The 17,614-nt window shown below is 45.2% G+C and overlaps 1 protein-coding gene and 1 long non-coding RNA gene across 4 annotated transcripts in view; one reads left to right on the top strand and one right to left on the bottom strand.

The window, feature by feature from the left end:
* The window catches only part of LOC143764896 (uncharacterized), a 34,953-nt gene extending 32,818 nt beyond the window's left edge, over positions 1 to 2,135 (bottom strand). For all 3 annotated transcript variants that reach the window (XR_013213292.1, XR_013213294.1, XR_013213293.1), the window contains exon 1: positions 2,069 to 2,135. This is a non-coding gene — a long non-coding RNA (uncharacterized LOC143764896). The remainder of the gene's footprint in view (positions 1 to 2,068) is intronic.
* LOC143764893 (coiled-coil domain-containing protein 86-like) lies at positions 1,956 to 16,235 on the top strand. Its single transcript, XM_077250977.1, has 4 exons — positions 1,956 to 2,177; positions 10,292 to 10,421; positions 12,546 to 12,620; positions 13,118 to 16,235. The coding sequence occupies exons 1-4, from the start codon at positions 2,041 to 2,043 to the stop codon at positions 13,274 to 13,276; spliced, it is 501 nt and encodes a 166-aa protein (XP_077107092.1). The 5' UTR covers positions 1,956 to 2,040; the 3' UTR covers positions 13,277 to 16,235.
* The last annotated feature ends 1,379 nt before the right edge of the window (positions 16,236 to 17,614 follow it).

Here is a 17,614-nt window from a genome sequence, read left to right as displayed (position 1 = left end):
CCATATCCTTTCAGCCTCAGCTGTGCCCATACTGGTGGAACTTTGCTTTTACCTCAGACTCAGACTGGTGTGGTGTAAGAGTCCCCAATAGGCAGCATAGTCCTCAATAGGCAGCAAAGGTCCCCAATAGGCAGCATAGTCCCCAATAGGCAGCTCAGGTCCCCAATAAGCAGCACAGGTCCCCAATAGGCAGCTCAGGTCCCCAATAGGTAGCACAGGTCCCCAATAGGCAGCATAAGTCCCCAATAGGTAGCATAGTCCCCAATAGGCAGCATAAGTCCCCAATAGGTAGCACAGTCCCCAATAAGTAGCATAGTCCCCAATAGGCAGCACAGGTCCCCAATAGGCAGCATAAGTCCCCAATAGGCAGCATAGTCCCCAAAAGGCAGCACAGGTCCCCAATAGGCAGCATAAGTCCCCAATAGGCAGCATAGTCCCCAAAAGGCAGCTCAGGTCCCCAATAGGCAGCACAGGTCCCCAATAGGTAGCATAGCCCCAATAGGCAGCATAAGTCCCCAATAGGCAGCACAGGTCCCCAATAGGCAGCAAAGGTCCCCAATAGGCAGCACAGATCCCCAATAGGCAGCACAGGTCTCCCAGTAGGCAGCAAAGGTCCCCAGTAGGCAGCACAGGTCCCCAGTAGGCAGCATAGGTCCCCAGTAGGCAGCATAGTCCCCAATAGGCAGCTCAGGTCCCCAATAGGCAGCACAGGTCCCCAATAGGCAGAACAGTCCCCAATAGGTAGCACAGTCCCCAATACGCATACGGAGGGTCGCTCATCACCTTTCCTCGCCGCCTCGTCGTTCTGCCCAAGATTACAGGGCCCGCCGGCATTGAACTGTAGTGAAGTCCAATGTCGGCCGGGCCCAGGGGCTGGATAAATGTCCTCTGAGGGCCGCATGTGAGATAGCCGATGGTGAACCACCATTAAATGTTACTGTTACTGTTACACATATTCATCGGCCAAAGGAAAATGCATAGAATCATATGCATGGGGGTGGCTGCTTTTTTCTTTCCATGGGCGGACAAACATGTGGCTAACAATCATTTTTAATGGTGCATCAAATAAGGGGGGAAAAGCATTAAGAAAATGCAAAAATGCAATAATCAGCAAATATTGATATTGTGTAGTTTGGTGCGGACATATGCAGAAAACAAAACCACAGGATTTCTGCAGCGTGTGAACACGGCCTAACAGCCACCAGATGTCATACAGGGACGCTACATAAAGATGAGAACGTTCTGGCGGCTCCGACTGTGACTGACTGAAATAAATCCCCGGATACTGTGGACAGTCCCGGATTAGGCTACTTTCACACATCAGGTTTTCAGTGTCAGGCTAAATCCGGCGAATGTTGGAAAAACTGGATCCGGCGCAGATTTTGAAAAACTGATGCAACGGATCCGGCTAGCATATCTAGATTATTGGATAAAAAAAAAATTTGGAGCATGCTCAGTTTAAAAAACCGGATCAGGCTGCCGGATCCGCCTTTTTCCAGATCCGGCACCTTTCGGCTCCCATAGGCTTTCATTGTTGCAAACAGCCGGAAGCGCCGGATCCGGATCTTCAGGCTTTTTCACCGGTGACAAAAAAAACGTTGCAATGGACGTTTTTTCAAGAAACCGGAAGCGGCAGATTTGCCGGATCCGGCGAAAACCGGACGAAACGCAATGTAATCCGGTACTAATACAAGTCTATGGGAAAAAACCTGATCCGGCGGCAACATTTGCCTGATCCAGTTTTTTGAAAATTAGCCGGATTTAGCCTGACGGCGAAAACCTGATGTGTGAAAGTAGCCTTAGGGCCTATGTCCTGCGGTCTCCTGCATGGCCGGACTGCCAGCGCCCCTCTGACAACTCCTCCTGGCAGGGGAGAAAGAGACGGTAACTGGCTGTGACACGGGCGCCCACAGCATAGTGCAGCCTCTCTGGTACAGTCGTATGCAGTTACACTACTGTGCTGAAGGGGGCGCTCTGCCTGTCCTGACGGCAGTGACCTGGTGACAAGCTCTCGCTGACTGTGCTGACAGTCTAGCTGCAATGACGGTAATCAGGGCGGACATGTTACCACAGCAGCCATGTGAGGGGCTGACAGTAATAGCAGACGGTACACAAGACCCCTCAGGACATAAGGCGCCATCTTCTGACGTTACAGCGCGGGCTCCACAGTTTCTATGGTAACAGGCTCCGGGAAGCGCCGGCTGACGTCATCTCAGCGCGTCCACCAGGACACTGCACGTGGAGGCTGGGAGCTCAGAGCAGGCGGAGATCGTCAGTGTCGGCGAGAACGATCTGAGGGAAGTCATGGAAACTAGGGCGGAGAAGTCAGGCACCGCCGGAGCCCCAGTGCTGAGGGCAGCTGCACACACACCGGAGGCGCCCACAGAAGCCATGCTGCAGGGGGAGGGGAGGCAGTGAGGACGGTACAGGAGGGGCACGACAGAGGCAGTGACATCTGTGCAGGCGGAGGAGAAGAAAGGAGGGCGAGGAAAGGAGCAGCCAGGGCTGAAGAGGAGAAGGGAGGCGCCGACTGCTAAGGCCCCGCAGGGGAGGCCCAAGGCTGGGCGAGTGTGGAAGGAGAACAGGAAGAGGTGAGCAGATGGCAGGGTGCACGGTGCTGACCCCTGGTGGCCGGCGGCCTGCACTATGGGGACAGGCACCAGCTATTGCTCTTCTGTTCCCCTGAGTATTCAGTGAGGGGGGTTATGTATTTTCGGCTCCCCATTCTGTGCTAGAGCTATGGGCACTCTAATAATAGAGCAGGAGCAGCCAGAGGACCCTGTGAGCATCACCTTGTAAAGTCCAGAGCTATCCGACCTGTGTGACTACACCTGAAAGGGTCCTATGCGCTGTCTGAGGGGGCTGCAGTGCTATCACATGTGGTCACATGGGGTGGCAAACTGTGTAGTTTCCTGGGCCATTGGTGCAGGGGGCTGCAGCGCTGTCTCGGTCACTGGCGGGTTTATGGCTTGGGAGGATATGGACCGGCCTACAGTCTGATATAAACATTGAAGGATAGGACATCAGTTTAAAGGCGGAATAATCCTTTTTAAAAAAATTTTTTTTTTTCTCCCAAGATTTTTAATTGATGACTTATTCTTAGTAGAGGCTATACAAACTATGTATGTACGTTATTACATGGATCTCTGACCTGATGTCAGTCAGATGGTGGATGGAGAATGAATACACCTAGGTCTTGTTCACACGCTGCTTTTTGATGCGGAAAAACACAATGTTTTATAGTGCCAGCAAAGAGAATGAGATTTTTGTCATGTCATGAACACGTTGCTTTATTATTATTACCTTGGAACCATCGGAGCGTTTTTCAGATTTGCAGCATGTGGATTCTTTCAGAAGTTTGCAGTGTTTTTCACCCATTTAGAAAAGTGTGTATTTTATGTAGTGCTTTTCCTGCCTACATCCGACTATTTGCAGCAGATTTTTTTTCTACAGGAATAAAACTGCATAAAATACGCACATTTTTGAATATCATTCACTTTGATGGTTCTGTAAAGTGCATCATTTTTTTACCTACATGTTTTTGCCTATTATAGTTAGTTGTGCCAAAGTCTCCGTAGTGTGTTACATTGTTGAATACAGTGCTCGGAGATGCCCACTCAGCCAAACACTGGGCATTTCTGGTGGTCGTGGATGGACCAGGAAGCACAGACTAGTAGGCACTGGTTAAGCATCAAAATGGAAGCTCCAAGTGATCAATGTGTTATCAATGTGGGCGAGCAGCACTACATCTAGGTGTGTTTTTTACAGTTCAGAGCATTTCATAAATAACTTTAGACTGCTTTTCTAATGAATATAAAGTGAACATGACAGCACGGTGGCTTAGTGGTTCTGCAGCCTTGCAGCACTGGAGTCCAGGGTTCAAATCCCACCAAGGACAACACCTGCAAGGAGTTTGTATGTTCTCCCCGTGTTTGCGTGGGTTTCCTCCGGGTTCTCCGGTTTCCTCCCACACTCCAAAGACATACTGATAGGGAATTTAGATTGTGAGCCCCATCGGGGACAGCGATGATAATGTGTGCAAAACTGTAAAGCGCTGCGGAATATGTTAGCGCTATATAAAAATAAAGATTATTATTATTATTATTGATGCTGCCCATGAATGGGAGACCTGCTGTGGTATTGTAGCCAGGTATGTTTTACTCTAGGAAATTATGGGGTTCCACAGAAAATCTACTTTTAGGCTATGTGCACTCGTTTCGGATCTGAAGCGTTTTTTCTGTGCGGAATTGCACAAAGGATTGGTCAAGCAATGTAAATCAATGGGAATACAGAATTGGTGTGCACATGCTGCAGAAAATTCCATCCTGATTCGCAGCTTTTTATTTTCTGCAGCATGTCCATTCCTTTTGTGGATCTGCAGCCTTTCTGCACCCATTGACTTCTATTGAGTCAGTCAAACCTACAGCCAAATCGCAGGTGTAAAAAGGTTTGCGGATTTGCATGCCTAAAACGCTGCAGAAAGGAAATGATGTCTGAAGGAGGAAGAGAGTGTGTGTGTGTGGGGGGGGGGGGAGAATATGTGCCTGTCTGTCTGTGGGTGTACCCAGGTGTCGTCTAATGGTACTACAACTCCCATCCGGCTATGTCTGCTGTCACATATAACAGGGACAGCATGAGCTGATGATGGGAGAATAGTCCCATCATCCGGCGCCTGTGTTCAACCGTAAAAATAAATAAAAACATTTACATAATTATGTACAATATACATGCTCACCAAACACCTAATCCCCGACACCCGGGTCTCCTGCAAGCAATCAAAAATAATAAACGAACATATACTACTTTTCTGCCTTATTCATTTAATAACGAGTGTCCCTCGACGATCTTACGTGTAGAACAGTCACATCGGGAGATGTGACTGCTCTACCCGGCTTCTGGCGATACACTGACAGGAGGTAATCGCTCCCGCAGTGTATCAATGAGTCGCCGCAAGAGTTCACCAAAGTTCATCAGCTGATCAGCTACGGCACTCTCACTTGCGGCACCACTGTCTGAGAAAATTTGCACACAGCGGTGCCATAAGTGAGAGCACCAGAGCTGATGAACTCCGGTGAACTCTCAGTGATACACTGTCAGGAGATATTCACTCACGCGGTGTATCGCCGGAGGTCGGGTAGAGCAGTCACATCTCTCGGTGTGACTGTTCTGCACGTGAGATCGTTGTGCGACACTCGGTAATGGACTACGTCGGACAGGGAGTATTATATGTTGGTTTAATATTTTATTTTTGTTGGAGGAGACGAGGGCGTCTGGATTAAGCTTTCAGTAAATATGGTAAATTAAGATTCAGTAATGGAGTCTGTGATTATTTTAAATAAAGGCCTTTATTCTGGCTGTGTATTTACTATGTAACTATAGAATTAGTAATGGATAGGTGTCTTATAGACGCCTCTCCATTACAAACCTGTGGGCTTGATGTCACCTGACAATACGAAGGTGACATCAACCCCACAAATATGAACTCCACTCTCCACCGGGCAAGTGGGAAGAGTGAGGCTAAGTGCCAGAATTGGCGCGTCTATCAGATGTGTCATTTCTGGGACAGCTGAGAGCTGATATTTTTAGCCGGGGGGGGGGGGCAATATCTATGGCCCCTTCCCTTGCTATTAATATCAGCCTGCAGCTGTCTGCCTAGCCTTTGCTGGTTTGATTTTATAGTGTGACCCCCATTTAAAATTTTTTCTGGAGTTCCCATATAAACTAGCCATTAAATGCTTAACAAACAGCTGTGAGCTGATATTAATATCCTGGAAACCTTTATGGCTATTGGCTCCTTCCCAGATTATTAACATCTGCCCTCAGCTGTCGGCTTTCCCTTTGCTGGTTATTGAAATTATCCGGGAGCCCACGCAATTTATTTTGTAATTTGTTTTGAAAAATAAACATTGCATTTCACGCAGATTTCTGAGGGTACATTCCCACTGTCAGTAAACGCTGCGGGTTGGACGCTGTGTACATCCGCAGCATCCAACTCGTGGTGGCCAGATATTACAGCATAGTGGATCGGATTTCAAGAAATCCCATGTCTATTATGCGTGCAGCGGCTTCCCTGCGGAGACAGATATGCATCGCGTCTTTCCAGACCACAGCATATCTATTTAACATGCGAAAACGCTCAGTTTCCGCAAGACAAATATCACCAGTTCAATGACGGTTCAGTGAACACATGCAGAGTCATCTCCGTTCAAAAGCCGGCAGCGCTTTGGACCGAGCGGACATGTGCTGCATCCAAAGCGCTGCTGATTACTGACCGTGGGGGCATAGCAATTGCTGTTTTGTTACAGCATATGTACAGTGGGGAAAAACGTATTTAGCAACCAATTGTGCAAATTCTCCAGCTTAAAAAGATTAGAGGCGTGTAATTGACATCACAGGTAGACCACAACTATGAGAGTCAAAATGAGAAAACAAATCCAGAAAATCACCTTGTCTGATTTGGCAAGATTTATTTTGAATATTTATGGTGGAAAATAAGTATTTGGTCATTAAAGGGAATCTGTCACCTCATATTTCGTATATAAACTGCTGCCACCGCCATCAGGGGCTTATCTACAGCATTCTATAATGCTGTAGATAAGCCCCCCGGTGTAACCTGAAAGATAAGAAAAACAAGTTAGATTATACTCACCCAGGGGAGGTCCCGGTGCGGTTCGGTCCGATGAATGTCGCGGTCAGGATCCTGTACTGCAGTGTGCAGGCATCGGGGAAGGTCAGAGAGGCCCAGCACCTGCGCACTGCAGTACTTTACGCTGCCCTCAACAGGGCAGGAGCTGCGGCAGGAAGCAAAAGAGAGGACGTTATTGTATGAAGATGGGAGGCGCCGGACCGCAACGCCCATCGGACCGAACCGGGACCTCCCCTGGGTGAGAATAATCTATCTTGTTTTTCTTATCTTTCAGGTTACACTGGGGGGCTTATCTACAGCATTACAGAATGCTGTAGATAAGCCCCTGATGGCGGTGGCCGCAGTTTATATACGAAATATGAGGTGACAGATTCCCTTTAAAGGGAACCTGTCACCCCGTTTTTTCCGTATGAGATAAAAATACTGTTAAATAGGGCCTGAGCTGTGCATTGCAATAGTGTATTTTGTGGACCCCGATTCCCCACCTATGCTGCCGAAATACGTTACCAAAGTAGTCGTTTTCGCCTGTCAATCAGGCTGGTCTGGTCAGATGGGCATGGTGTCTTCCCCCAGATCTTGCTTAGTTTTCCGTTGGTGACGTAGTGGTGTGCGCATGCCCAAGGTCCCGAATCCACTGCACAGGGGAGTGAAAAGAGCGCTATGTGCGCTATTTCATTGGTGATCGGTGGGGGGCGGCCATCTTCCTTTGGCCGCGCGTGCGCAGAAGCGGCGCTCTGCTGGCCGCGGCTTCAGGAAAATGGCCGCGCGTGCGCAGATGGAGATCGCGGCGGCCATTTTCCTGAAGCAGAGTTCGCATCTGACCAGACCAGCCTGATTGACAGGCGAAAACGACTACTTTGGTAACGTATTAATAATACACTATTGCAATGCACAACTCAGGCCCTATTTAACAGTATTTTTATCTCATACGGAAAAAACGGGGTGACAGGTTCCCTTTAACAAAAGTTCATCTCAATATTTTGTTATATATCCTTTGTTGGTAATGACAGAGGTCAAATGTTTTCTGTAAGTCTTCACAGAGTTGGCACACACTGTTGGTGGTATGTTGGCCCATTCCTCCATGCAGATCTCTAGAGCAGTGATGTTTTGGGCCTGTCGCTGGGCCACACGGACTTTCAACAAAGGTTTTCTATGGGGTTGAGATCTGGAGACTGGCTAGGCCACTCCAGGACCTTCATGTGCTTCTTACGAAGCCACTCCTTCGTTGCCCTGGTGGTGTGCTTGGGATCATTATCATGCTGAAAGTCCCATCCATGTTTCATCTTCAATGCCCTTGCTGATGGAGGGAGGTTTGCACTCAAAATCTCATGATTCATGGCCCCATTCATTCTTTCATGTACACGGATCAGTCGTCCTAGTCCCTTTGCAGAGAAACAGCCCCAAAGCATGATGTTGCCACCCCCATGCTTTACAGTAGGTATGGTGTTCTTTGGATGCAACTCAGCATTCTGTCTCCTCCCAAACACAACGAGTTTTGTTTCTACCAAACAATTCTACTTTGGTTTCATCAGACCATATGACATTCTCCCAATACTATTCTGGACAATCCAAATGCTCTCTAGCAAACTTCAGACGGGCCCAGACATGTACTCTGTTAAGCAGGGGGACACGTCTGGCACTGCGGGATCTGAGTCCCTGGCGGCGTAGTGTGTTACTGATGGTAGCCTTTGTTACTGTGGTCCCAGCTCTATGCTGGTCATTCACTAGGTAGCCCCCCCCCCGGTATGTTGTCCTGAGACTTTTGCTCACCGTTCTTGTGATCATTTTGACCCCACGGGGTGAGATCTTGTGTGCAACCCCAGATCGAGGGAGATTATCAGTGGTCTTGTATGTCTTCCTTTTACTTATTATTGCTTCCACAGTTGATTTCATCACACCAAGCTGCTTGCCTATTGCAATTTCAGTCTTCCCAGCCTGGTGCCGGGCAACAGTTTTGTTTCTGGTATCCTTTGACCGCTCTTTGGTCTTCACTAGTGATGAGTGAGTATACTCGTTGCTTGGGTTTTCCCGAGCACGCTTGGGTTTTCCCGAGCACGCTCGGGTGACCTCTGAGTATTTGTTAGTGTTCAGAGATTTAGTTTTTGTCACCTCAGCTGAATGATTTACAGCTATTAGCCAGCTTGAATACATGTGGGTATTCCCTAGCAACCAGGCAACCCACACATGTACTCAACCTGGCTAGTAGCTGTAAATCATTCAGCTGAGGTGATGAAAACGAAATCTCTGAACACTAACAAATACTCGGAGGTCACCCGAGCAACGAGTATACTCGCTCATCGCTAGTCTTCACCATAGTGGAGTTTGGAGTGTGACTGTTTGAGGTTGTGGACAGGTGTCTTTTATACTGATAAGTTCAAACAGGTGCCATTACTACAGGTAATGAGTGGAGGACAGAGGAGCCTCTTAAAGAAGATGTTACAGGTCTGTGAGTAACAGAAATCTTGCATGTTTTTAGGTGACCAAATACTTATTTTCCACCATCATTTAAAAAAATAAATCTTGCCAAATCAGACAAGGTGATTTTCTGGATTTGTTTTCTCATTTTGACTTTAATAGTTGTGGTCTACCTATGATGTCAATTACAGGACTCTCTCATCTTTTTAAGTGGGAGAACTTGCACAATTGGTCGATGACTAAATACTTTTTTCCCCACTGTAGGTTAATTATGTTAATGCTCCTACATAGGCTGGTGTGTGTCTTAATTTAATATTAATGAGGGTATCTGGCTAACGAGGTTGAAGAAAATGACATCACTTTTTTTTTTTCCTTTTTTTTTTTTTAAGTAATCTTTATTTAGCTCTATGGATTTACAAAATGCGAGAAAATCTACATAAAAACCACACAGATTTTCAACTTCGTTTTCTGCCAAGAGAGGCAGAAACTGCGCAGAATTTTACACACGCAAATCCGCAATGTGTGCGCATAGCCTTAGGCTACTTTCACACTAGCGTTAACTGCAATACGTCGCAAATGCGTCGTTTTGCCGAAAATACGCATCCAGCAAAAGTTCTTGCTGGATACGTTTTTTCGTCATAGACTAACATTAGCGACGCATTTACGACGCATTGCCAAACGTTGCGTCCGTTTTGCGACGCTTGGGCGTGTGGTAGCGGACCGTCGGGAGAAAAAAACGTTACATGTAACGTTTTTTGCTCCCGACGGTCCGCTTTTCCCGACCGCGCATGCGCGGCCGGAACTCCGCCCCCACCTCCCCGCACTTCCCCGCACCTCACAATGGGGCAGCGGATGCGTGGGAAAAATGCATCCGCTGCCCCCGTTGTGCGGCGGAGACCACGCTAGCGTCGGGAACGTCGGCCCGACGCACAGCGACGGGTTGTTCCCGACGCTAGTGTGAAAGTAGCCTTAAATGTGTGTATTGTCTGAAACACCGCAGCATTTTCAGCTTCTATACACAGGCCTAAGCCACAGACAGTCAATGTACTGCCAGCTCACACTTTCATTAAAAGTCCAGGAAGGGAATGGCTGTAGGAATCCGGACCTTGAGCTAAAAGTATCTTTATCGTTACAAAATAAGCCGACATGTACCATAATGTATTGTAGACGTGGTCAGTGTTAATGTGCTAAAATGTTGTGTGCAATCTTTTTATTTATTTTTCCTACCAGGTTCTCCAACATGGTAAGAGATCGCCCACTGTGCACCTCCTGGGAGGTGAAGATGAAACAAAAACAGGAGAAAAAGTTACTCAAAAGTTTAGCCCAACAACTGAAGGATGAAAAGCAGCAAGAGAAAGAGGTGAGACCATCTCTCTAATGCGGGATTAGATGAGTAGCAGGAGCCATGACTTATTGTGTCCTTTACTGACCTAATAGAAGGCATCAGGAGATAACGGAGATGTGCGTGGATGCTTGACATCACAACTGTCCGAGAAATGGTCTAGCTCAAAGCCAGAAAAGCCGTCTCACACCATTGTCACTAAAGGTACCTTCACACTGAGCGACTTTACAACGATAACGTAAGCGATCAGTGACGTTGCAGCGTCCTGGATAGCGATATCGTTGTGTTTGACACGCAGCAGCGATCTGGATCCTGCTGTGATATCGCTGGTCGTTGCTGAAAGTCCAGAACTTTATTTGGTCGTCAGATCGGCGTGTATCGTCGTGTTTGACAGCAAAAGCAACGATGCCAGCAATGTTTTACAATGGTAACCAGGGTAAATATCGGGTTACTAAGCGCAGGGCCGCGCTTAGTAACCCGATGTTTACCCTGGTTACCATTGTAAATGTAAAAAAAAAAAAACAGTACATACTCACATTCCGGTGTCTGTCACACGTCCCCCGCCGTCCGCTTCCCGCACTGACTGAGTGCCGGCCGTAAAGTAAAAGCAGAGCACAGCGGTGATGTCACCGCTGTGCTGTGCCTTACGGCCGGCACTCAGTCAGTGCAGGAAGCAGACGCCGGGGGACATTACGGACACCGGAATGTGAGTATGTACTGTTTGGGTTTTTTTACATTTACACTGGTAACCAGGGTAAACATCGGGTTACTAAGCGCGGCCCTGCGCTTAGTAACCCGATGTTTACCCTGGTTACCAGGGGACGTCGGCATCGTTGGTCGCTGGAGAGCTGTCTGTGTGACAGCTCTCCAGTGACCACACAGCGACGCTGCAGCGATCGGCATCGTTGTCGATATCGCTGCAGCGTCGCTTAATGTGAAGGTACCTTTAGTCTCTACCAAACTTTATATTAGGCAGTATGCAAATTGCCTCTTCTGAGAAAAAGAGGACTTAAACTCTACAGCGCCACCTATTGGAAGTAGCGATCCTACAAGTCACAATCAACCCTTTAACGAGTCGTACAATATGACTTAGGATAAAAGCCAAATCAGTATCTCAATTCGCAGACACGGTGTTTCGGGCTGTTGGCCCTCGTCAGTGCGAAGCATGAGAACCGATTTGGCTAGGTGAGAGGCTCTGGACATGGGGTCTAAGGGGTATCGTTTCTCCTTATGGAGAGTGACATACCATCTCTGGCTTGTCAAGGTAAGGAGGCTTATTTGCCGTACAATGCTCCTCTGGGAATTTAAATATGCAAATTGCCTCTTCTGAGAAAAAGAGGACTTAAACTCTACAGCGCCACCTATTGGAAGTAGCGATCCTACAAGTCACAATCAACCCTTTAACGAGTCGTGCAATATGACTTAGGATAAAAGATATTAGGCAGTAAAATTTGGTCAGGAAGTGTTTTTGCCCATGTTTCCCCCAAACAGTTTTGTCCATCAGATTGACGAAAAATAACGTTATCCATCACTCCAGAGAACGCTTTCCCACTGATAACCAAAGGGATATGAAAGCAAATTTCACAGTCTGGCTAGTGGAAAAAGTGGTATTGTATGACAATAATTAGCTCTTCAGTATGACGCTTGCCACCATTAATCTTTGTCTATGGGCTCACATCTGAGACTTCAGCAAGGCGTTAGAAGCTCATCATTTTATGATGAATAGCTGAGGGTTTACCATGTGGTTTTTGTGTGAAGCGTGTCACATAAACGTGTGTTTGAGTGAAAATTGTATCAAGAAACAAAATTGTCTTATGCAGTTTTTAGACAAGGTTTAAAAAAAAAAAAACTCATGTAAAATGTACTGTACTTGGTTTTATGTATCGGAGATCAGTAAGGGTATGTGCACACTGTCTTTTTCAGGCAGATTGCACTTTAATCCCACCCGAGAATGTGCTTGATCATGCATAGTAATGTCAAAACAACATGTTCTGTCTCCTTGAGCGTCTTTTAGCTGCTTTAGGATTCGAAAATCTATGTGGGCATACCCTAATATCCTATACTGCATTTATGGAGCTTGTCAAGATGGTGGTGACAAAATTTTTCAGGTATTACTTTTTTTTATTTTTTTTTCCTTTACAGGCGAAAAGGAGACGTCGGGAAGAAAACCTGAGACGTAGGTTGGAAAATGAAAGGAAAGCTGAGGTGGTACAAGTGGTAAGTGTTCTCTGCTGTCTATGTTGATTGCAATGTTAAGAAAGAAAGAGAAGGGGCTGGTTTCGTCTCGCCGTCAGCCCTGGTTTCACAATAGTTTTATACTGTTAATGCCGGCTACATTACATAAGCCTATCTGTAAAAATGTACATTTAGAATAAATATGCTATATTAATCCTTCCTACAAAAGAAGTTAAGAAACATCCTTTTTTTCATTAATTAAAAAATGTGTTTTGCTATTAAAAAAAAAAAAAAAATCCACTTAAGGCTTTAGTTTTTGAGGGGTTCATTACTTCTTTGTTGCAGTTTAATGTGAACCTTTTGTATATATTCTGCATATATTGTTCCTTTAAGGTGAATGTTGACCGTAAATGGCTGAAAATCGATGATTCTAATCTGCCACATTAGAATGTTCATGGCAGTCTCCACTTTTTTTGGGGGTAAATGTCTCTCAGATTCTGTACTTTATTGCTAACCAAATGTATGTTCTCTTCCATTAGATCCGAAATCCAGCAAAATTGAAACGGGTCCGCAAGAAGCAATTGCACAGCATAGAGAAGAGAGATACCCTGATGATGTCAAAAGCTGGGAAGAAGCTGTCTCAGAAGAAGAGTGCCTCTTCCAAGGGGACAGAGAAAAAGGAGGCTATTTCTAGATGAAGAAAATGCATTCTGCCATCGGAGTTGGACAGAAACGCCACCCGGAGCGTACACCCCGGCAGTGTGCGGATCAGCCATTGCGTTTTTGTAAGGAGGGGAGCGCATATGGTATTGAGAAGTAATGGGTCACTGTGCTGAGATCTACTCTTATAAAAGAGACTTTTGGGTCTTTGTAGACTGTGGCCTTACACGTACTTAAAACTACTTTCTGGACTAGTTATTCTAAGAGTATGTGGGCACAGTTTTTAAACTTTTTTGAAGCAAGTCTGCAATTTTGATAGAATCCTTGTTTATTCTGCTGTAGATGTAGCATTGGTCAGAATGTTGAACTGTGTATAACCCCTGGCAAAAATGATGGAATCCCATTCAGTTGTTTAATTTTGTAGAAAAAAAGCAGATCAGAGACATGGCACAAAAATAGTCATTTCAAATGGCAACTTTCTGGCTTTAAGAAACACTAAAAGAAATCAAGAATAAATAATGTGGTAGTCAGTAATGGTTACTTTTTTTAACCAAGCATAGGGAAAAAATTATGGAATCACTCATTTCTGAGGTAAAAATTCTGGAATCATGAAAAACAAACAAACAAAAAAAAAAAACACTCCAAACCATCACTAGTATTTTGTTGCACACCTCTGGCTTTTATAACAGCTTGCAGTCTCTGAGGCATGAACTTAATGAGTGTCAAACAGTACTCTTTATCAATCTGGCTCTGGTTTTGCAGGTTGGAGCCTTGTCATGGACCATTTTCTTCAACTTCCACCAAAGATTTTCAATTGGATTGAGATCCGGACTATTTGCCGGCCATGACATTGACCTTATGTGTCTTTTTTTCAAGGAATGTTTTCACAGTTTTTGCTCTATGGCAGGATGCATTATCATCTTGAAAATTGATTTCATCATCCCCAAACATCCTTTCAATTGATGGGATAAGAAAAGTGTCCAAAATATCAACATAAACTTGTGGATTTATTGAAGGTGTAATGACAGCCATTTCCCCAGTGCCTTTACCTGACATGCAGCCCCATATCATCAATGACTGTGGAAATTTGCATGTTCTCTTCAGGCAATCATCTTTATAAATCTCATTGGAATGGCACCAACCAAAAGTTCCAGCATCATCACCTTGCCCAATGCACATTCGCCATTCATCACTGAATATGACTTTCATCCAGTCATCCACAGTCCACGATTGCTTTTCCTTAGCCCATTGTAACCTTGTTTTTTCTGTTTAGGTGTTAGTGATGGCTTTCGTTTAGCTTTTCTGTATGTAAATCCCATTTCCTTTAGGCGGTTTCTTACAGTTCGGTCACAGACGTTGACTCCAGTTTCCACCTATTCGTTCCTCATTTGTTTTGTTGTGCATTTCCTGTTTTGGAGACACATTGCTTGAAGTTTCAGGTCTTGAAGCTTTGATGTCTTCCTTGGTCTACCAGTATGTTTGCCTTTAACAACCTTCCCATGTTGTTTGTATTTGCTCCAGATTTTAGACACAGTTGACTGTGAACAACCAACATCTTTTGCAACATTGCGTGATGATTTACCCTCTTTTAAGGGTATGTGTCCATGTTCAGGTTTGCTTCAGGCTTTGGTCAGGATTTTATGCAGGTAAAATCCTGACCAAAAATGCACCTGAGGTCACTGGCAGGTTACCTGCGGTGTTCCTGCGTGTTTTGCTCATTGTAGCAACATGCTGCGTTCTGAAAAAACGCACCGCATGTGCGTTTTTGCGGGAAAAACGCATGCGTTTTTTAATGCACAGTGGAGACGGGATTTCACTAAATCCCCTCCACTATGCTGTAACATCTGGACGCTGCGTTTTTGACGCTGCGGCTCAATGCTGCGTCAAAAACGCAGCGTTTCCTGAACGTGGACACATACCCTAAGAGTTTGATAATCCTCTCCTTTGTTTCAATTGACATCTCTTGTGTTGGAGCCATGATTCATGTCAGTCCACTTGGTGCAACAGCTCTCCAAGGTATGATCACTCCTTTTTAGATGCAGACTAACGAGCAGTTCTAATTTGATACAGGTGTTATTTTTGGGTATGAAACTTTACAGGGTGATTCCATAATTTTTTCCTCAGAATTGAGTGATTTCCATAATTTTTCCCCTATGCTTGGTTAACCCCTTCACCCCCAAGGGTGGTTTGCACGTTAATGACCGGGCCAATTTTTACAATTCTGACCACTGTCCCTTAATGAGGTTATAACTCTGGAACGCTTCAACGGATCTTGGTGATTCTGACATTGTTTTCTCGTGACATATTGTACTTCATGATAGTGGTAAAATTTCTTCGATATAACTTGCATTTATTTGTGAAAAAAACGAATATTTGGCGAAAATTTTGAAAATTTCGCAATTTTCCAACTTTGAATTTTTATGCCCTTAAATCACAGACATATGTCACGCAAAATACTTAATAAGTAACATTTACCACATGTCTACTTTACATCAGCACAATTTTGGAACCAAAATTTTTTTTGGTGACGGAGTTATAAGGGTTAAAAGTTGACCAGCAATTTCTCATTTTTACAACACCATTTTTTTTTAGGGACCACATCTCATTTGAAGTCATTTTGAGGGGTCTATATGATAGAAAATACCCAAGTGTGACACCATTCTAAAAACTGCACCCCTCAAGTTACTCAAAACCACTTTCAAGAAGTTTATTAACCCTTCAGGTGTTTCACAGGAATTTTTGGAATGTTTAAATAAAAATAAACATTTAACTTTTTTTCACACAAAATTTATTTCAGCTCCAATTTGTTTTATTTTACCAAGGGTAACAGGAGAAAATAGACCCCAAAATTTGTTGTACAATTTGTCCTGAGTACGCTGATACCCCATATGTGGGGGTAAACCACTGTTTGGGCGCATGGCAGAGCTCGGAAGGAAAGGAGCGCCATTTGACTTTTCAATGCAAAATTGACTGGAATTGAGATGGGACGCCATGTTGCATTTGGAGAGCCCCTGATGTGCCTAAACATTGAAACCCCCCACAAGTGACACCATTTTGGAAAGTAGACCCCCTAAGGATCTTATCTAGATGTGTGGTGAGCACTTTGACCCAACAAGTGCTTCACAGAAGTTTATAATGCAGAGCCGTAAAAATAAAAAATCATATTTTTTCACAAAAATGATCTTTTCTCCCCCAATTTTTTATTTTCCCAAGGGTAAGAGAAGAAATTGGACTCCAAAAATTGTTGAGCAATTTGTCCTGAGTACGCTGATACCCCATATGTGGGTGTAAACCATTGTTTGGGCGCAGGGCAGAGCTCGGAAGTGAAGGAGCGCCATTTGGAATGCAGACTTAAATGGATTGGTCTGCAGGCGTCACGTTGCATTTGCAGAGCCCCTGATGTACCCAAACAGTACAAACCCCCCACAAGTGACCCCATATTGGAAACTAGACCCCCCAAGGAACTTATCTAGATGTGTTGTGAGAACTTTGAACCCCCAAGTGTTTCACTACAGTTTACAACGCAGAGCCGTGAAAATAAAAAATCTTTTTTTTCCCACAAAACTTATTTTTTGGCCCCCAGTTTTGTATTTTCCCAAGGGTAGCAGGATAAATTGGACCCCAAAAGATGATGTCCAATTTGTCCTGAGTACGCTGATACCCCATATGTTGGGGTAAACCCCTGTTTGGGCACACGGGAGAGCTCTGAAGGGAAGGAGCACTGTTTTCCTTTTTCAACGCAGAATTGGCTGGAATTCAGATCGGATGCCATGTCCCGTTTGGAGAGCCCCTGATGTGCCTAAACAGTGGAAACCCCCCAATTATAACTGAAACCCTAATCCAAACACACCCCTTACCCTAATCCCAACAGTAACCCTAACCACTCCTCTAACCCAGACACACCCAACCCTATTCCCAACCGTAAATGTAATCCAAACCCTAACCCTATCTTTAGCCCCAACCCTAACTGTAGCCCCAACCCTAGCCCCAACCCTAGCCTTATCACTAGCCCTATCACTAGCCCTATCACTAGCCCTATCACTAGCCCTATCACTAGCCCTATCACTAGCCCTATCACTAGCCCTATCACTAGCCCTATCACTAGCCCTATCACTAGCCCTATCACTAGCCCTATCACTAGCCCTATCACTAGCCCTATCACTAGCCCTATCACTAGCCCTATCACTAGCCCTATCACTAGCCCTATCACTAGCCCTATCACTAGCCCTATCCCTTGCCCTAACCCTTGCCCTAACCCTAACCCTTGCCCTAACTCTAGTCCTAACTCTAGCCCTAACCCTAATGGGAAAATGGAAATAAATACATTTTTTAATTTTTTTTATTTTTCCCTAACTAAGGGGGTGATGAAGGGGGGT

The sequence above is a fragment of the Ranitomeya variabilis genome, chromosome 4, assembly GCF_051348905.1.
Source record: "Ranitomeya variabilis isolate aRanVar5 chromosome 4, aRanVar5.hap1, whole genome shotgun sequence".
NCBI classification, from domain to species: Eukaryota; Metazoa; Chordata; class Amphibia; order Anura; family Dendrobatidae; genus Ranitomeya; species Ranitomeya variabilis.
Note: the sequence above shows the minus strand (reverse complement) of the source record. Positions and strands in the feature narration are given on the sequence as shown.